The sequence below is a fragment of the Phocoena sinus genome, chromosome 11, assembly GCF_008692025.1.
Source record: "Phocoena sinus isolate mPhoSin1 chromosome 11, mPhoSin1.pri, whole genome shotgun sequence".
Lineage (NCBI taxonomy): Eukaryota > Metazoa > Chordata > Mammalia > Artiodactyla > Phocoenidae > Phocoena > Phocoena sinus.
In genome coordinates, this window is record NC_045773.1 from 45021781 (window position 1) to 45037415 (window position 15635).

At 38.0% G+C, this 15635-nt stretch overlaps 1 protein-coding gene across 7 annotated transcripts in view; it reads right to left on the reverse strand.

The window, feature by feature from the left end:
* Nucleotides 1-15635, reverse strand: part of ULK4 (unc-51 like kinase 4) — a 530371-nt gene that overhangs the window by 475832 nt on the left and 38904 nt on the right. For all 7 annotated transcript variants that reach the window (XR_004352053.1, XR_004352054.1, XR_004352055.1 and 4 more), the window contains one exon: nt 14976-15022. Coding sequence is in view for 4 of the 7 variants with exons in the window: in XM_032647445.1 (XP_032503336.1) it covers nt 14976-15022 (47 nt within the window). In the remaining 3 variants the exon portion in view is untranslated. The remainder of the gene's footprint in view (nt 1-14975; nt 15023-15635) is intronic.

Here is a 15635-nt window from a genome sequence, read left to right on the forward strand (position 1 = left end):
ACCGGGGCACGAACCCATGTCCCCTGCATCGGCAGGCGGACTCTCAACCACTGCGCCACCAGGGAAGCCCACATGACTCTTTTTGAATTATGGTTTTCTCAGGGTATATGCTCAGTAGTGGGATTGCTGGGTCATATGGTAGTTCTTAGTTTTTTTGTTTTTTTAAACATCTTTATTGGGGTATAATTGCTTTACAATGGTGTGTTAGTTTCTGCTTTATAACAAAGTGAATCAGCTATACATATACATATGTTCCCATGTCTTCCCTCTTGCGTCTCCCTCCCTCCCACTCTCCCTATCCCACCCCTCCAGGCTGTCACAAAGCACCGAGCTAATATCCTGTGCCTTGCGGCTGCTTCCCCCTAGCTATCTACCTTACTACGTTTATTAGTGTGTATATGTCCATGACTCTCTCTCACCCTGTCAAAGCTCACCCTTCCCCCTCCCCATATCCTCAAGTCCGTTCTCCAGTAGGTCTGTGTCTTTATTCCTGTCTTACCCCTAGGTTCTTCATGACATTTTTTTTCCTTAAATTCCATATATATGTGTTAGCATACGGTATTTATCTTTTTCTTTCTGACTTACTTCACTCTGAATGACAGACTCTAGGTCTATCCACCTCATTACAAATAGCTCAATTTCATTTCTTTTTAAGGCTGAGTAATATTCCATTGTATATATGTGCCACATCTTCTTTATCCATTCATCCGATGATGGGCGCTTAGGTTGTTTCCATCTCCGAGCTATTGTAAATAGAGCTGCAATGAACATTTTGGTACATGAGTCTTTTTGAATTTTGGTTTTCCCAGGGTATATGCCCAGTAGTGGGATTGCTGGGTCATATGGTAGTTCTTAGTTTTTTAAGGAACCTCTATACCGTTCTCCATAGTGGCTGTATCAATTTACATCCCCACCAACAATGCAAGAAGTTTCTCTTTTCTCCACACCCTCTCCAGCATTTACTGTTTGCAGATTTTTTGATGATGGCCATTCTGACTGGTGTGAGGTGATACCTCACTGTAGTTTTGATTCGCATTTCTTTAATGATTAGTGATGTTGAGCATCTTTTCATTTGTTTGTTGGCAATCTGTGTATCTTCTCTGGAGAAGTGTCTAATTAGGTCTTCTGCCCATTTGGGGGTTGTTTTTTTGATATTGAGCTGCATGCGCTGCTTGTATATTCTGGAGACTAATCCTTTGTCAGTTGTTTCATTTGCAAATATTTTCTCCCAGTCTGAGGGCTGTCTTTTCATCTTGTTTATGGTTTTCTTTGCTGTGCAAAAGCTTTTAAGTTTCATTAGGTCCTATTTGTTTATTTTTGTTTTTATTTCCATTTCTCTAGGAGGTGGGTCAAAAAGGATCTTGCTGTGATTTATGTCATACAGTGTTCTGCCTATGTTTTCCTCTAAGTTTTATAGTGTCTGGCCTTACATTTAGGTCTTTAATCCATTTTGAGCTTATTTTTGTGTATGGTATTAGGAAGTGTTCTAATTCCATTCTTTTACATGTAACTGTCCAGTTTTCCCCACATCACTTATTGAAGAGGCTGTCTTTTCTCCATTGTATACTCTTGCCTCCTTTATCAAAGATAAGGTGACCATATGTCCGAGGGTTTATCTCTGGGCTTTCTATCCTGTTCCATTGATCTATATTTCTGTTTTTGTGCCAGTACCATACTGTCTTGATTACTGTAGCTCTGTAGTATAGTCTGAAGTCTGGGAGCCTGATTCCTCCAGCTCCGTCTTTCTTTCTCAAGATTTCTGCTCTACTTATTAGTAGACCAATGAGTTTATACGCAAGTAGTCAGTAATTAATATCAGGATAGTGAAGCATATGTGTATATATTCGCTTTAAAAGAAATTTTTACAAGTCTAACAAATATTGTAAAAATACTTTCAGTGAGGTGTTTGTTTCATTACCCAGCAGAAAATGAAGTATTAAATTATAAAAGTAGTTTTAAAATGAAATATAAATTATTAAATAACACTTCAGGTGATTTGGAAATGTTCACTTCACGGAGAAAATTAGTTTTGATAAGACTTTTTTAATTGGAAAAAAAATGGTTGAGTTGATTATAACTGTACTCTTACTTAGTAATGCTTGCATTGCATGTTCCTCATCCAGAGAGCCTCTACTTTTCATATTCGTAAAATAAACTGTGCAGAACCCATGGAGGGAAACAAATCACACTCAGAGAAGTACCACAGGTAAGTGTTCATGTTGTCAGAACTCTATCACACAGAGATAATTCTTATGGCTTTCAACGCTTCTCGGATTAGCCATTTAAATCTCTAAACATAAACAGATTAAAGAAGTCCTAGGCATTTCTATGATTAGCATTCTGCCTCTGAGTAAGAAGATTATGTTTTAAAAGTAATGGTTTTGAAAAAGATTTGGCAGGACACTGGCCCAAAAGTTACAAGGAAAAGCTTCCAGTCACAGCTCTGTCACTGACCAGATACAGGACCACAGTCAAGTCAATTACACTTCAGTTTTGAATTGCTTAAATGTGTGCAGTTTAGAAGGTCAGATGGATTAACTTCTGAGTTTTCTCACAATGTAAAACAAATGCTATTATCAAAAACTCAATAATGCATTAAAGGATGCAAGGCAAAAACTTATTTATCTCAGTTCAAAGACAAGCTCAAAATACTTCAGAAACCTTGAAGCACTTTTTCAATCTACAAAAGTAGATAATGGCAACCAGATTTATCCAACTAAAAGAAAAATGTATCAGGACATGCTAATTAAATATTTTTCCCATTCTCACGAGAAACAATTCCTATCAGAACAAGAGAAAACACCCTCCTTGAAACTCCTACAGTTTTAAGTTGTAAACTATTTAAACTAATAGTGACAGTATTTCTCAATTTATGCCAAATACTTACATACAGCTATATCTATATGTAATGCCCTCACAAAACTGGCTCCGTCTCATAATTCAGAATTCTTCTTAAAGGTCACCGTTTCGGGTGCCCCACATGACCCATTACACTGTAGCTCAGAACATCCCACATCCATAACAGCACGCAAAGCTGCAATGGCCAATAAACCTTCGTGTGATAACAGAAACATTGTTCAGCACAGTATCCACCACACGCATGTGACTATCCAGCACTTGAAGTATGGCTGGTGCAACTGAAGAAATATATATATGTATACCCACACACACACAAAATTTACTTTAAGGAACTAGTTTTTTACTGAAGTATAATTGATGTACAATATTATATAAGTTACAAGTGTACAATATAGTGATTCACCATTTTTAAAGGTTATACTCCACATATAGTTATTATAAAACACTGGCTATATTCCCTGTGTTGTACAAGATATCCTTCTGGCTTATTTTATACAAATTAGTTTGTACCTCTTAATCCCTTACCCCTATCTTGCCTCTCCTCCATCCCTCTTACTGCTGATAACCACTAGTTTCTTCTCTATGAGTCTGCTTCTTTGTTATATTCACTAGTTTATTTTTCAGATGCCACATATAAGTGATATCATACAGTATTTGTCTGTCTCTATTTCACTTAGCATAATACCCTCCAAGTCCATCTGCGTTGCTGCAAATGGCAAAATCTGGTTCTTTTTATGGCTGAGTAGTATTCCATTGTATATATGTACCACACCTTTATCCATTCATCTGCTGATGGACATTTAGGCTGTTTCCATGTCTTGGCTATTGTGAAGAGTGCTGCTATGAACATTGAGGTGCATTATCTTTTCGAATTAGTGTTTTTGTTTCTTTCAAATATATATCCAGGAGTGAAAATGCTGGGTCATAGGGTAGTTCTATTTTTAGTTTTTTGAGAAATATGGAACTAGTTCTAAATTTAAATAACCACATGAGGCTTCCCTGGTGGCACAGTGGTTAAGAATCCGCCTGCCAATGCAGGGGACACGGGTTCGACCCCTGGTCCGGGAAGATCCCACATGCCGCGGAGCAACTAAGCCCGCGTGCCACAACTACTGAGCCTGTGCTCTAGAGCCCGCGAGCCACAACTACTGAAGCCCCTGTGCCACAACTACTGAAGCCCGTGCGCCTAAAGCCTGTGCTCTGCAACAAGAGAAGCCATCACAATGAGAAGACTGCGCCCCGCAACAAACAGTAGCCCCCGCTCACTGCAACTAGAGAAAGCCTGCATGCAGCAGCGAAGACCCGATGCAACCAAAAATTAAATAAATGAATAAATAAATTTAAACAAACAAATAAATAACCACATGCAGCTAGTGGCTACTGTATTAGAGCAGATCTAAAATGTTAGTTACTTCTTTGTGTGTTTAATAAAACAGACTATTTATTATCCATCTCCCCCCACTAGCCCACAAGGTCCATGAAGGCAGGGCTGCGAGCACTAAGACAGTACCTGGCATGGTCCCTCAATAAATGTTTGTTGAATGAATATAATATCAACATCAAAACAAAGTAACTAAACACATTAGTAGAAAATGGGTGGGTAAAAATATGACTGAATAAAGGTAAACAAAATTGGAGCAGGATTTTCAACGTAAATATCAAAGCAGAACTTAAGGCTAAAATCATTAAATGAGGAAAAGATTGTTTGAGGACTAAAAACAGTATGACCTACAAAGGATGTAAGCTGTGAGTCGTTACAAACCATATTAATAAATAATAATATATAATATTATTATATTAATAATACTAAAGAATAAAAAGTAAACCCAATAGTAGTGGGAAACTCCAATCTACCTCTCTCCCAAGCACAGCAAGAAAGCCACAGTGAATACAAACATACAAGCATCATAGTAACAGATGTATATATCAAGCTCTACGATCTAAACTCAGACCACACTTACTCAGTGGGAGGCTGTATAGGATGGTGTTCAGGACTCTGGAATGAAATGTCCTGAGGCCAGTCTTGGCCCCATGGTTGGGGCGGGGGAGGAGAGAAACCCTGGGTTAGTTACTCCTCCTTCATGTGCCTGATGACTTCATGTTAACTAGAACTAACAACAATATGTACCTCACCAAGTTACTCAAAGAGTCAAAGGAAATAATCCGTGTGGAGAAATTACCATGGTGTCTGACATTTAATATGTGCTGAATGGGCCAGCTATGATTACCACATTATCTACTACATTCATGACATTTGTGTGTGTGTGTGTGTGCGGTACGCGGGCCTCTCACTGGTGTGGCCTCTCCCGCTGCGGAGCACAGGCTCCGGACACGCAGGCTCAGCGGCCATGGCTCACGGGCCCAGCCGCTCCACGGCGTGTGGGATCCTCCCGGACCGGGGCACGAACCTGTGTCCCCTGCCTCGGCAGGCGGACTCTCAACCACGGCGCCACCAGGGAAGCCCCATGACATTTTTTTAATGATTTTTTATTAGAGCACAAAGATAAATTCATAGAATTCCCAAAGGCAAAAATTATACAGGACATATGATGATATAATAAAAGTGAAATAACAAACATAAACCAAAAATCCTAAACATTTGTAAATTTAGAAGCACTTCTGTATAGCTTAGACAGCAAATGAAAAATAAAAATGCCCATTAGGGCTTCCCTGGTGGCGCAGTGCTTGAGAGTCCGCCTGCCGATGCAGGGGACGCGGGTTTGTGCCCCGGTCCGGGAGGATCCCACATGCCACGGAGCAGCTGGGCCCGTGAGCCATGGCCGCTGGGCCTGCGCATCTGGAGCCTGTGCTCCGCAACGGGAGAGGCCACAACAGTGAGAGGCCCGCGTACCGCAAAAAGAAAAAAAAAAAAGCCCATTAATCACAATCGTGTAAATAACACAGATCAAGAGACTGCCATACAGAGTGAAGTCAGAAAGAGAAAAACAAATATCATATATTAACGCATATATGTAGAATTTAGAAAAATGGTACAGATGAACCAGTTTGCAAGGCAGAAATAAAGACACAGGTGTAGAGAACAAACGTATGGACATCAAGGGGGGAACGCGGGGGTGGGAGTATGAACTGGGAGATTGGGATTGACATATATACACTAATATGTATAAAACAGATAACTAATAAGAACCTGTATTTTAAAAAATAGAATTAAAAAAAAAACTTTACGATAGCAGACGGGACACTGACACCCACTTTTCTGTTCCCTCAAGAGTCTGCTAAAAGAAAACAAATTTATAATTAAATAACTGGAGACAGAAAGAAGGGCTGAAAGTAGACCAGAATGTTTGAGGAAATCCTGGATGACACACTTAGATGCAATTAGAAAATGGAGAGAAGAAATTCCTGTCTAAGAACCACAGGTAAAGACAGGTCTTCCCAACAAGCCTCAGAGGCTTGGAATAAAGTAAAACAGAAAGCAAGGATTAGTCATAGACAATCATCAGATTAGAGAACTTCACAATGAACAGGTGAGCCAGTTAGGTCCTGCCTCCTTCCCATCTCCCTCCCTGATACACAGAATAAACCCTCAGTCCTGGCCTCCAGGGTAAAAATGTAAAATTATCCCTGCAGTGAGCAATCTACTCTGGGGTGGGATACAAGTATGGATGTGGAGAACAGAGAGTGGTCCTCCACACCAGATACCAGAGCAAGGAAAGAGGTTAATGGAGGAAAGCCAGCCCCACCCCAAAGAAAAACCCAACCTGGAAACTGAAGAGGCCTCCAGCCTGCCTACCTGCTCCTTCAGCTAGGTGGGCTCCCAACATACAAGTCAACTAGTCAACAGGCATCAACCACTCACAGGCTAGCCCTTTAAAGAAGACGTTGTTGGAGAAACAGAGGAAGAGAACCATAGGGGAAATGTGTACTGCCAGTTTCTATGCTGATCAATTTAACCATTTATTCATAATATAAACTAAGCACTAAAGATCGCCAAGCATCTGAGGAACCAACAGCATTAAAAAGCAGGACCATGATGAAAACGAAGGGACCCACAGGTTAAAAAGAATAAAATTTTTATAATCCTAATGTTTAACCTTAAATATTAGTCACAATATTTAACCCTAAATTCTATTCCAAAACAGAATTTTTATAATCCTATAATTTATCCTCAAATTCAAAAGTACATTTTAAATCAAATTAGGCAGCTAGGAAAAAGGACCAATCAGAGAACAAATGAACAAAAACTTGAAAATATGATTGCTGAAATAAAATAGTGATTCTCAGTAAAATGAGCAAGGATAAGTATCAAGCTTGAAAACCCAAAGATAAAATCAGGGAAGAGCAGTAAAAGAGAGTTTGGCAGTTCTTCAAAAGGCTGAACACAGAATTACCGTATGACCCAACAATTCCACTACTAGGTATGTACCCAAGAGAAATTAAAACATATGTTCACATAAAACCTTTATACACATGATCAGAGCAGTGTTATTCATAACAGCCAAATGTGGAAGCAACCCAAGTGTCCATTAAGAATGGATACATGAAATACGGTTTATCCATACAATGGAATATTATTCAGGCATAAAAAAGAATGAAGGGGGAATTTCCCGGTGGTCCAGTGGTTAGGACTCCCTGCTTTCACTGAAGGGGCCCAAGTTCGATACCTGGTCAGGGAACTAATATCCCACAAGCCACGTGGCACAGCCAAAAAAAATGAAGTACTAATACATGCTACAACATGGATGAACCCTGAAAACATTATGCTAAGTGAAAAGATGCCAGTCACAAAATATCACATTTTGTATATTTATATGAAATATTCAGAATAGGCAAATCTATAGACAGAAAGTAGGTTAGTGGTTTCCAGGGACTGAGGGGAAGAGGGTAACAGGTACGAGATCTCACTGGGTGATGAAAAGTTCTGGAATTCGATAGTGGTGATACATGCACAATTTTGTGATTACACTAAAAACCGCTAAACTGTACAGTTTTAAAAAGTGAATTTCCATCATATCAGGAAACTAAAAAAGAAAAATCACATGATCATATCAATATATGCAAAAAAAGCATTTGACAAATTCCAACACCCATTCATGACAAAAACTCAGTAAACTAGGAATAGAGGGAACTTCTTTAACTTGTTAAAGACTATCTACAAAAAAATACAGCTAACATCATATTTAATGGTGATAAACTCAAATATTTCCCACTAAGATCAGGTACAGGGACTTCCCTTGTGGTCCAGTGGGTAAGACTCCATGCTCCCAATGCAGGGGGCCCAGGTTCAATCCCTGGTCAGGGAACTAGATCCCACATGCATGCCACAACTAAGAGTTCTCGTGCCACAACTAAGAAGCCCACGTGCTGCAACTAAGAAGCCCACATGCCGCAACTGAGACCTGGCGCCATCAAAATAAATAAATAATAGTTAAGGAATAAAAAAAGATCAGGTACAAGACAAGGACATCACCTCTCACCACTATTCCTTTTGAATATTACACTGAAAGCTCCAGGTAATGCAATAAGACAAGAAAAGGAAACAAAAGGCATACAGATTGGGAAGGAAGAAATAAAACTGTTTGCAAATGAAATGACTGTCTATACAGAAAATCCTGAAGAATTAACAACAACAAAAAAACCTCCTGGAACTATTAAGTGATTACAGCAAGGTGCAGGATACAAGGTCAATATATAAGTCTTACCAGCAATAAACTTGTAGAATTTGAAATTAAAAACACAATACCATTTACATTAGCACCCAATAAATGAAATACATAGGAACAAATCTAATAAAATATGTATAATTTCTATATGAGGAAAACTACAAAGCGCTATTGAACAAAATCAAAGAAGTAAACAAGTGGAGAGGTATTCCATGTTCATGAATAAGACTCAATATTGTCCTGATGTCAATTCTTCCCTAATTGATCTGTAGATTTGATGTGATTCCACATTGTCAGTGTGGATACTGACAAACTGATTCCAAGGTTTATATGGAGGCAAAAGATCCAGAATAGCCAACAATACTGGAGAAGAGCAACAAAGTTGGAGGACTGATGCTACCTGACTTCAAGACTTACTACAAAAAAAAAAAAAAAAAATAGACTTACTACAAAGCGACAGTTATCAAGACAGCGTGGTATTGGCAAAGAACAGATCAGTGGAACAGAACAGAGAGCCCAGAAACAGACTCACATAATCAAATGATCTTTGACAAAGGAGCAAAGGCAATACAATGGAGCAAAGATAGTCTTTTCAATGAATGGTGCTGGAATAACTGGACATCTACAAGAAAAAAAATGAATTTAGACACAGACTTTACACCCGCTCACAAAACTTCAACTCAAAACAGATCACAGACCTAAGTGTAAAATGCAAAACTATAAAACTCCTAGAAGATAACATAGAAAACCTAGATGACCTTGGGTGTAGCAATGACTTTTTATACACAACATCAAAGGCATGATCCATGAAAGAAATAATTGATAAGCTGGACTTCATTAAAATTAATAATTTCTGTTGTGCAAAAGAAATGTTGAGAATGAGAAGATATGCCACAGACTGGAAAAGAATACTTGCAAAAGACCCATCCGATAAAAAACTGTTTTCCAAAATATACAAAGACCTCTTGAAACTCAACAATAAGAAAACAACCTGATGAAAAAATGGGTCAAAGACTTGAACAGACACCTCACCAAAGAGGATATACAGATGGCAAATAAGCATATGAGAAAATGCTCCACGCCATATGTCATCAGGGAAATGCAAGTTAAAACAACAAGATACCACTACACACCTATCAAAACAGGCAAAATCCAGAACACTGAAAATACCAAATGCTGGCAAGGATGTGAAGCAACAGAACTCTCATTCATTGTTGATGAGAATACAAAATGGTACAGTCACTTTATAAGACAGTTTGGTGATTTCTTACAAAACTAAATGTACTCTTACCACACAATCCAACAATCAGGCTCCTCGGTATTTACCCAAAGGAGATGAATACATATGTCCACATGGATGTTAACAGCAGCTTTACTCATAATTGTCAAAACTTGGAAGCAATCAAGATGAGCTTCAGTATGTGAATGGTCAAATAAACCGTGGTACCTGCAGACAATGGGATACTTGGCACTAAAAAGAGTGATCTATCAAGCCATGAAAAGACATGGAGAAACCTTAAATGAATGTTACGAAGTAAAAGAAGCCAATCTGAGAAAACTACATACTTTACGTTTCCAACTACATGACATTCTGGAAAAGGAGAAACTATGAAGGTAATAAAAAGTTCAGTGGTTGTCAGAGGGATGAATAGGCAGAACACGTAGATTTTGGGGGCAGTGGAAATACTCTGTATGATACCACAGTGATGGATACACATCATCATACATTTGTCCAAATCCACAGAATGTACAACACTAAGACAGGATTGTAATGTAAAGTATAGACTTTGGATGATTTTGATGTGTCAATTTAGGATGTACCACTCTGGCAGGGGATATTGATAATTGGGAGAGGCGATGCATATGTGGGGGCAGAGATATGTGGGAAAACTCTGCTCCTTCCCCTTAATTTGCAGTGAACCTAAAACTGCTCTAAAAAATAAACTCAACAAAAACCAAGAAAATGTGAATTTTTTGATATGTGAATTGTATCTCAATAAAAGAGTGAGAAAGCAAAAGAAAATTAAGTCAATAGACCCTAAATTTGGGCTTCCCCGGTGGCGCAATGGTTAAGAATCCACCTGCCAATGCAGGGGACACGGGTTCGAGCCCTGGTCCGGGAAGATCCCACGTGCCACAAAGCAACTAAAGCCCGTGTGCCACAACTACTGAGCCTGCGCTTTAGAGCTCATGTGCCACAACTACTGAGCCCACATGCCACAACTACTGAAGCCCGCGTGCCTAGAGCCCATGCTCCGCAACAGGAGAAGCCACTGCAATGAGAAGCCCATGCACCACAACGAAGAGTAGCCCCCACTTGCCGCAACTAGAGAAAGCCCGCACACAGCAACAAAGACCCAACGCAGCCAAAAATATAAATAAATAGGCAAGCAAAAAAAAAAAAGAGAGACACACAAAATCCCACACCCATCCTACAGGAGTTTCAGGAGCAGAAAAAGGATGAAATAGAGATGAGGAAATCCTAAGGAAATAGGAAAGGAAAAGAAAGGTTGCAGCATTTAACAGACCGACTGGCAATGCAAATTAGTAAAAAGGGATACCTAGATACATTCTAGTAAAAGTTTGCAAGCCTGGAATATAAAGAAAAATTCTTTTTTCACTGGAAAACAAAATCAAACTGGTCACATATAAGAGGAAGAAAAAGTCAGGTTGGCCCCTGAGTCTTCCAGAGCTGCAGCCAGCACACGAGTGAGCAACAAAGCAGCATAGCACAGAGGTGAGTGTGGCCTGAAGGTGCAAGAAGGTCTCATTCAGCCTGCTATGCCTGAGCCCCCAAACCACAGGCAGAAAGCTTCAAGGAAGGAGGAACTCCAGAAGCAGAGCCTGAAAGATATTCTATTTAAAAAACAAAACAAAAAACTACCAAATAATGAAATCCCATCAACCAAGAAGTGAAGTAATTCACAAATGGAGAAACTGTATTTTAAAAATTGACGATGAGCATTCACTGTATTAAAGTACCAAACTATTAAAAATTAGAAAAATCCTTCCTAGAATATAAATATCAAAGGACCCCAAAATAAACCTGAGAACGAACAAAGTTGAAATCACATATTCTGATTTCAAAACTTACTACAAAGCTATGGTAATCGAGACACTGTGATACTCACATAAAGACAGATTTATAAACCAAGGGAATAGAACAGGGAGCCCAGAAACAAACCCTCAGCGTATATAGTCAAATGATTATCAACAAGAGTGCCAATACCGTTTAATGGGGAGAGGACAGCCTTTTCAACAAATGGTGCTGGGAAAACTGGATATAAACGTAACAAAAGAATGAAACTGGACTCTTACCTAACACTGTATAAATAAAAACTAACTCAAAATGGATCAAAAACCTAAATGTGAGCTAAAACTATAAAACCCTTAGAAAAAAACAAATGAAAACATTTATGACATTGGTTTTGCAGTGATTTCTTAGAACACTAAAAGCACAGGCAACAAAAGAAAAAATGAAAAACTAGGTTTCATCACAACTTAAAACTTTATGCAAAGGGCACTATCAGGGTAAAAAGGCAACCCACAGAATGGAAGAAAGTATTTGTCAGTCATATACCTAATATGTCGTTAACATCTAGAATACATATAGAACTCCCATAAATAAACAACACAAAACCCAGTTAGAAAATGGGCAAAGGACCTGGACAGACATTTCTCCAGAGAAGGTAAATAATGGTGCTCAACATCGGTAATTAGTGAAATGCAAATCAAAACCGCAATGACATATAACTTCATACCCATTAGGAGAGCTACTATTAAAAAAAATTGAAAAAAATAAGGGTTGAAGAGGATGTGGCGAAATTGGAACCCTCAAGCATTGCTGATAGAAATGTAAAATGGTGCAGCCACTGTGCAAAACAGTTATTATGGTATCTCAAGAAGTTGAACGTAACATTATCAAATAATCCAGCAATTCCACTCCTAGGTATATACACAAAAGAACTGAAAGCAGGGACTCAAACAGGTATATTTGCACCAATGCTCACAACAGCACTACTTGCAACAGCCAAAGGTAGAAGCAACCCAAGTGTCCATCAACAAATGGAAAGATAAACTGTGGCATATACATATATGGAATATTATTCAGCCTTAAAAAAGAATGAGTCTGAGACATGCTACAACACAGATGAACTCTGAAAACATTCAGGTAAGTGAAATAAGCCAGACACAAAAGGACAAATGTATGATCCCACTCATATTAGGTATCTACAACAGGGAAATTCATAGAAACAAAAAGTATAACAAAGGTCTTCAGGGACTGGGATGAGGCGGGATGGGAGTTACTGGTTAATGGGGAAGAGCTTCTGTTCGGAATAATGAAAAAGTTCTGGAAATTGACAGTGATCGTGGTTGCACAATATACGTATCACGATATACATAATGCCACTGAATTATACACTTAAAATGGCTAAAATGGTAAATTTTGTTACGTATATTTTATAATTAATAGAATTTTTAAATTAAAATATTACGCATTATCTGTGAATTATACCTCAATAAAGTTGATTGGCAAAGGCTATAAAATTTGATACGTATCCACTGTTAAAAGTTCTAACAAAACAGCATTTTTACACACATTGACTGGGAATGCACGTTGATATCGTGTTTCTATAGAGCATTTCAGCAATTTATCAGAAGTCACAAAAGTATCTATTGCCCTCTACCTATTCGTTCTAATTCTACAAATCTGCCCTTAGGGGAGAAAGGAAAAATAGGCATGAAGATTTAAGCACAAAATGTTCATCAATATATTATTTACAATATTATAATACTATCCAAAAATAGGGAAGGGTAAATAAAATGATCAAATATTCATAGCATATAAAAAGAGGCATACCATAAAAAAACTTAGACAAATTAATTAGTGACATTAAAAGAATACATGTTATAAAGTGGAGAAACGTAAAAAGTTATATGTTATTTTATTTTGTTTTTCTATATACTGAACAAAGCCAAGGAATAAACATACATACTTCAACAGTGACTGTCCCCCAGCTAAGTTAAAGACCCTTATCATATGCTATGATAAGGTGATATGACCCAGGACAGAGAAGGCCTCGCTGGAAGACGTAGTATTTGAATGGAGAAAGAGAGTAAAAGAAGGCTCCAAGCATAGGGCTTATCTATCCATATTTTCCTCAAATAAAAACTGTTTTACAATTAAACTTAAATCTAAAAAATGGAAAAAAATAGTAGTACCTGGAAAGGATTAAGAATGTCTGTTTTTTAAAAATCAGCAGAGGGCACCCTATTCAAGGATATAATCTGTTTTAGCCGAAGTGCTAAGATTTTTTTGTTGGTTTCTTTTACAGTGAGCATACCCCAATCCTTCTCAAAGTTTAACATGCCCAAAAATGATCTAAAAATCCTATTTTGTAACGCCAGATTTTACCTTGAGAGAGTAACATTAGAAGATGCGTAGGAATAATTATCCAAAAAAGCATTTTGTGAACACCTATTGTTTCCCCTATATTTTGGCAGCATAGAAGAATAATTACTATCCTACCACTGGCACATTTTACAAAACCCCTTCACATTCAAGTTTTCACAAGCTTCTCAACAATAATACAAGATAAGTAGGATTGATAACACCAACTTCCAAACCCCCAAAATACACTAAGTACCCACTAAGAACCAGGCACCGGGCAAGGTATTTCATACACCTACTTCATTCAAAATTTAATTGTAAAGAATATATAAAACTGAATCACTTTGCTGTACACCTGAAACTAACAACATTGTAAATCAACTACACTTCAGTTAAAAAAAATTTGATTGTTACCAAAAATCTATGAAGTTGATACACTATCCCCATTTTACAGATGAGTAAACTGACACTCAGCAGTTATAATAATTTGCCTGGGGGCAGATTTGTGATCTACACCCACATCTGTCTGAATCCAAAGCACTTCCATCATCCCACAAACAGTCCCCCAGAAGCTGAGACTCGGAAAGAGGTAATCAATTATCTGACCAAGTCTCATTGGCAACCAGAGCACAGAGCCTTCTTACACTTTAATGAGCTTTTCACCAAGTATGCTGCCCTCATATAAGCAAGTACACATCCTTCCATCAGGAGTTTACAGAACACAATCTCATTAGATTTTGTAAACCATCTTAAGGAAAGATAAAGTTGCAAGGGAAAACGCCTTAGAAGCATAACTAAATTAAAACACAGGGATAATTGTAAAGTATTTGATAAAGAATATTCAAAAGAGTAATCATTAATAAAGCTTCCAGATGTAGTTTACATAACCTTGGAATTATATTTATAATATTAGAATAAAGACTATTTTGAAATCTTTTTAAATGGACAACTGGGATGCCTACAGAAAGTGCTATGATTCAGGGTCATCATTACTTTAGACTATTTCGTGATAAGTATTTAGGACTATGTGCTTTTGATAAATATGTATGTTTTAACTACTTAATAATATAATAATTTATTAAGATGTAAATATTACTTACCTATCCCAGTTTGGAGCTATTCGCAAATGCTGAGTTAGCAACTGGAACTAGAAAAAAAAATTAAGATGTATTTAATTCATGTAATGACACAGAAAGTGACCACTAAGTTAACAAATCAAACCAGTATACATATGAAATGCAAATCCTGCACCAAGGAAATTAATTACGTTCAGTGTTTTTGCATCTTTGTAAATATAAGATAAAAATAAAAACTAAAAATAAGAACGTTCAGTTCCTCCCACTGAATTATATTCCCTAAATATGCCTCTGCCCCTCACCCCACAAACACGCACCAAGTACCAAATAAGGAACTGTAATACTATCCTGGAAGAAAATGAACTTAGATTTTTTCAAGCCAGTCCCCAAACCAAGGCCCACAAGGGAAAAGGCCCCAGACCACCGTAACTCCTTTCTGAGGATGACTTCAAAAGATCTGCCAAAATTCCCATGGTTTCATCGATGAATCAAGACGGTCCAAGAAATATCTCCAGGGGAAGAAGGAAAAAGGAAAGTCTTAGAGACTCAGTTCCCCGTTCAGTGTCACATCGGAAGCCTTGGAATTTACCAGGAAGACCCAGTAAAAAGAGCCCCTATTCCACGTGGGCAGCTCACTCCAGCAGCTGATGAAAAGACCTCTGTCTTATGATTTCACAGATGAAA